General features: G+C 42.7%; 1 protein-coding gene across 1 annotated transcript in view; it reads left to right on the top strand.

Annotated features, from left to right (window-relative positions):
* Positions 1 to 5,925, top strand: part of LOC145411809 (uncharacterized) — a 25,200-nt gene extending 19,275 nt beyond the window's left edge. Inside the window, exons 5-6 of the mRNA XM_080281760.1 lie at positions 4,885 to 5,044; positions 5,470 to 5,925. Coding sequence (XP_080137886.1) covers positions 4,885 to 5,044; positions 5,470 to 5,580 — 271 coding nt within the window. The 3' untranslated portion in view covers positions 5,581 to 5,925. The remainder of the gene's footprint in view (positions 1 to 4,884; positions 5,045 to 5,469) is intronic.
* The last annotated feature ends 840 nt before the right edge of the window (positions 5,926 to 6,765 follow it).

The raw sequence follows: 6,765 nt of genomic DNA, 5'->3' as shown, positions 1-6,765 counted from the left end.
GTTGGACAGAAAAGGGATGAGAGTTTGCTGCTAGACGGGTGCTACGCGTCCGTCGTAGGGGTTGAGGAATGCATGCAGACAGTTCAGAGGAGCAGTGACCATTGAAGTAGCGATAGAAAAGAGATAAAGATGCAACAGTGCGGCGAAGAGACAAAGGTTGAAGGGAGTCAGTAAGAGGAGGAGAGTTAATGAGGCAAAAAGCCTTTGACTCCACCCTATTGAGAAGAGCTGTATGTGGGGAGCCTCCCCACACATGAGAGTTGTACTCTACACAGGGGCGGATAAAACCCCTGTATAGAGTCAACAATTGTGCAGGGGTAAAGAAGGAACGGAGTCGGCTTAGCACACCCAATCTCTTAGAAGCAGATTTTACAAGAAATGTAATATGATCTTTCCAAGACAAGTCCCAAGTAAATGTAACCCCAAGCATGTTCAAGGATGATGCAGGATTAAGCTGAATATTATCAAACATTAGTGGGTATACCTGTGGAAGATTTTGTCGGGTTGATAGGTGCATAAACTGAGTCTTTGATGCATTAAAAACAACAAGATTATTTTTACCCCAGTTAGAGATATGAGCCAAGTCAGACATTAGGTGTGCCATAGACTCATCCCTTGTTTGTTGAAGTAACTGCTGAGATGGACGTTGCGGGAATCGAATGGAAACGTGAAGGGTGGAGTCATCAGCGTATGAGTGGATAGGGTTAGATGTACACACACCACACCACACCACATCACCAAACCAGACCACACCACCACATCACACCACACACCACACCACACCGCCACACCAAACCACATCACATCACACCACACTACCACGTCGCACCACACAACATCACACCAAATCATACCAAATCATCACCACACCAAACAACACCACACTACACCACACAACACCACACCACATCACACCACACCACATCACACCACACTAAACCACACCACACTACACTACACCACACAACCTTTCCAAACCACACCACATCACACCACACAACACCACATTACACCACACACCACGCCACACACCACACTACACCACACCAAACCACACATCACACCACACAATATCACACTACATCACACACCACACCACACTACACCAAACCACCACACGACACTACACCATACAACACACCGAACCACATTACACCACACAACACCACAGTACACCACACACCACACCACACTGCACCAAACCGCCACACCACACTACACCACACCACCACACCACACCACACAAACACACAACACCACACAAACACACAACACCACACCACACCACACATCACCACACAACACAACACCACACCACACCACACCACACAACACAACACCACACAATATCACCACACTACGCCACATCACCACATCTCATCACACCACACCATACCACACCACCCCACGCCACCACACCTCATCACACCACACCAAAGCACACACCACCACACGGCAACCATCCACTCACTTGATGTAGTGCTTAATTTAGGTGGCTTAAACTGATCATATGATAATTATACCATTAGATATCTGCTTCTCTCTCTCTCTCTCTCTCTCTCTCTCTCTCTCTCTCTCTCTCTCTCTCTCTCTCTCTCTCTCTCTCTCCGCACCTGTTGATAACACATTCTCTCTCTTTATCTATTTATCTATCTATCCTTGTCTTTCATCTATCTAAATATATCTCTGTCTGTCTTGCTCTGTTTTATCTATCGAACTGTTGATATATTATTTTATCTATCACCGTATAGCTATTCATATATCTATCTTTATGACATACATACCTATATAGTTATAATCTGACTGTGTACGTGTATATGTATGTATGTGTATTTATGTGTATATGTGCATGTGTGTATGTATGTATGTGTGTTTATATGTGCATGTATGTATGTATGTTTGTGTTTATATGTGTATGCATGTATGTTTATGTGTATATGTTTATATGTGCATGTATGTATGTTTGTGTATGTGTTTATGTGTATGTATGTGTATTTATGTGTATATGTTTGTATGTGTATGTATGTATGTATATTTATGTGTATATGTCTATGTGTATGTGTATTTATGTGTATATGTTTGTACAGTATGTGTATGTATGCATGTTTATGTGTATATATGTTTATGTGTATGTATGTATGTTTCTGTGTTTGTGTATACGTTTATGTGTATGTATGTATGTATGAGTATATAGACAGATTAATATATGTAGATAAATAGGCAGACTTGTGTTTATGTACAGGACCTATGTACACCACACCACACCACAGCACCACCACACCACCACACCACAGCACCACCACCACACCATACCACACCACAGCACCACCACACCACACCACAGCACCACCACCACACCACACCACAGCACCACCACCACACCACACCACACCACAGCACCACCACACCACCACACCACACCACAGCACCACCACCACACCACAGCACCACCACACCACACCACACCACCACACCACAGCACCACCACACCACACCACACCACACCACCACACCACAGCACCACCACACCACCACACCACACCACAGCACCACCACCACACCACAGCACCACCACACCACACCACACCACCACACCACGGCACCACCACACCACAGCACCACCACACCACACCACACCACCACACCACACCACCACACCACCACACCACACCACCACACCACACCACAGCACCACCACACCACCACACCACAACACACCACCACACCACACCACCACACTACACCACACCACACCACTGCACAACGCCACATCACACCACCACACCACACCACACCACACCACACCACACCACCGCACAACGCTACACCACACCACCACACCACACCACACCACACTACACCACCTGTACGTATGTCCACTTCCAGGAACTCCCGGTACATTTATACACATCGATTTGGACGTACAAGGTCACGTGCACACACACACACACACACACACACACACACACACACACACACACACACACACACACAGAAACATAGTCTCTCTCTCTCTCTCTCTCTCTCTCTCTCTTACACACACACACACACACACACACACACAGAAACATAGTCTCTCTCTCTCTCTCTCTCTCTCTCTCACACACACACACACACACACACACACACACACACACACACACACACACACACACACACACACACACACACACACACACACACACACACACACACACACAGAAACATAGTCTCTCTCTCTCTCTCTCTCTCTCTCTCTCTCTCTCTCTCTCACACACACACACACACACACACACACACAGTGTGTGTGTGTGTGTGTGTGTGTGTGTGTGTGTGTGTGTGTGAGAGAGAGAGAGAGAGAGAGAGAGAGAGAGAGAGAGAGACCTATTTTCTCTCTTTAAAGGTCATATGGATCAATACATCTATTGCACTACTTCGTGACTAGCATCAGATTAAATATCGAAGTCTATCCATCTGTCTATCTATCTACCTACCTATTCATCCGTTCATCTATCTTTCTATCTATCCATCTATTTATCTATCCATTCATATATCTATCAATCCATCTCATTCCATCTTATCTCCTGTCTATCTATCTATCTATCTGTGTCTATCTATCTATCTATCTGTTATGTTGCACTTCTTCGTGACTATACCTATGCATCTATCTATTTATCTATTTACCTATCCTATCTATCTATCTATCTATTGCCAGACGCCTCAATCCCGTTTGGGGTGGCCACAAACAAATCGTCTCCAAGTCGCCCTGTCCCCCGCCATTTCACTCCCCTGCTCCCAACTCACACCCCCCTCTCTCATATACCTCTCCACCCCATCTCTCCATCTCATCCTCGGCCTCCCCCTCCCTCTTTCCCCCTCCACCTCACTCACATACACTCTCTTCGTCAGTCTTTCACCCTCCACCCTCTCCACATGGCCAAACCACCTCAGTGTGTTCCTCATAACGCTTCCTATCACATCCACATCAACACCACAACGCTTCTTTATATCCTCATTCGTCAGCCTGTCTCTCTATGTGACTCCACAGGCTCCTCTTAAATAACTCATTTCCACTGCTCTCACTCTTGACTTGTGTCCTTCCAACAACGTCCAAGCTTCACTTCCGTACGTTAGAGTTGGTATCACAATACTGTCATGTAGTAACTTTTTCACTTCCATGCTCACTTCCCTGTTTCTTATCACTGCTTTCAAAGAACCAGCAACCTTTCTTCCCTGCTGTACCCTTTCAAGCACTTCACCCTCCAAACCTCCATCTTTACTCATCACACTACCCAAGTACTTAAACGTACTCACATTTTCCAATTCCTCACCATCCAACCTCGCTGTACATTCACTGACTTCACCTCTCTCAAAGACCATCACTTTACTCTTCCCTACATTCACCTTTAGATTCCGTTTCTTACACACTCTCTCAAACTCATCCACCAAGCCTTGCAGCTCCCCTTCGTCTTCACTCAACAACACAGTATCATCTGCAAACAACAGTACAGGGAGTTTCCAAACACTATCCTCTCTCACCAGGGCCACTCCAACATCCACTACCCTACCTTGTACCTCTTTTATTACCCCATCCATGTACCTACCTACCTACCCATCTATCTATCTATCCATCCAGCCATCCAGCCATCCACTCATCAAATGTAGCTCTCACCTATGTAACTACTCATCTATCTGTCTATCCATCCACCCATCCACTCATCAAATGTAGCCCTCACCTATGTACCTATCCATCTATCTGTCTATCCATCCACCCATCCAGCCATTCATCCACCATCCATTCATCAAATGTAGCTCTCACCTATGTAACTACCCATCTATCTGTCTCTCCATCCACCATCCACTCATCAAATGTAGCTCTCACTTATGTAACTACCCATCTACCAGGCCCAAGAAGCCTCCATCTACCGTTCTACCCCGGGTGCTTCGCGATGACGACCCGTGTCTGGTAAGCACAGTAACCGAGTCCATCCTGCCCCTAATTCCGGACAAAACGCCGGCTTCGTCAGGCGCCTCCACCCCCCTAGGGATACGACAGGGGCCTCAGGTAAAGGACTAGTCGGTGTGGTAGTTGTGGTGGTGGTAGAAGTAGAGATGGAAAACTATGGGGTGTGTTGCTGACCTGGTCACTCACTCAGCAATTAATAATAATTATTATTATTATTATTATTATTATTATTATTATTATTATTATTATTATTATATGCAAAAAATTATGTTTCTGACAATTATTGTTATTATTATTATTATTATTATTATTATTGTTATTGTTGTTGTTGTTGTCGTTTTTAATATTTTTATTATTATTGTTATTATTATTATTATTATTATTATTATTATTATTATTATTATTACGATTATTATTATTATTATTATTATTATTATTATTATTATTATTTTTATCATCATCATCATTATAATGCTTTCAGGTTCTTCACACATTTCCCTTAGTGATTTATGCTATACTTCCAGGTGTTAGAGATGGTAAATATAAGGGATGGGGATCGAACCATCAGTCTGCCCTCCCTCCAAGTCGAACACAACTACAACCAACTCCTCACCGAACTCGTCTTGAAGTTATAACCATTCACTCACCTGATGAAGGGAGAAATATTCGAAATCAGTCCAAATTTCAACCGATTAACCGTCCACTCCTGTGATGTAAAGAAGTGGGTCCAAGTCTCAACAGCCTATCCTCTAATATCCGTCCACTAATCTAGTTTTGAAGCTCAAACCCTCCACTCACCTGATGTAGCAGTGGGTCCAAGTTTCAACCGTCCAAATTGATGCCGTCCACTCATCCAATGTAGGAGGATGAGATTCAGGGAGGGAGAGAATGAGAGACTGACTAGAAGAGAGGGAGAGAGGAGAGGATCTAAGTTTCAACCTTTTATCTGTCCACTCATGTGATGTAGCGAGGTTCAGATCTCAATATTCTCTCTCTCTCTCACTCTCTCTCTCTCTCTCTCTCTCTCTCTCTCTCTCTCTCTCTCTCTCTCTCTCTCTCTCTCTCTTTTGTTAAGGAAGAAGAGAGAAAGAATTTGAGAGTAAGTTCATCCTTGAAAGTTCCTAAGAATTTATTATTAAAAATCGGGTATATTGTATATAGCTTTTCTTCGTGACTAGCATTTATAGACAGGATAACAGAGAAATAAATAGATATAAGGCAAAGTGCACTTCTTCGTGACTAGGATGCATTCAGTGTAGAGCTACCTATATTGGATGTTGTGTGGGTCCTTAACACATTTACTTAAGCGATTTATGCTATTTGAAATCCGTGGATATCTATTATTATTATTATTATTATTATTATTATTATTATTACTGCTACTACTACTACTACTACTATGATAAAATAATAGTAATAATAATAATAATAATAATAATTATAATAATAATTATAATAATAATAATAATAATATTAATAATAATAATAATAATAATGATAAAAATAATAATAATAATCGCAATCCTATGAATAACAACAATACCCACAATGAATCGCTAAGGGCAAGGTGTTAAGGAACCGTTAAGCACCTTTTCTGTGATAAAGAGACTGAAAAATCATGGCTCAGTTTGCTGGTCTGGGCGTGACATTAATATTCACCAGACCACCATTTTTTCACCAGGTATCACCAGGTCTTAAAAATTTCACCAACTTCTTTTAAATTCCCCGCCCAGACCAGCAGACCGAGCCGTGATTTTTGAACTGGATTTTTTAACCTTTTTGGGACCATTTTTTTTTTTATAAGGCTTGTTAATAATAAT

This window comes from Coenobita brevimanus, chromosome 11 (genome assembly GCF_032717465.1).
Source record: "Coenobita brevimanus isolate Jiangsu-jjx chromosome 11, ASM3271746v2, whole genome shotgun sequence".
NCBI classification, from domain to species: Eukaryota; Metazoa; Arthropoda; class Malacostraca; order Decapoda; family Coenobitidae; genus Coenobita; species Coenobita brevimanus.
Note: the sequence above shows the minus strand (reverse complement) of the source record. Positions and strands in the feature narration are given on the sequence as shown.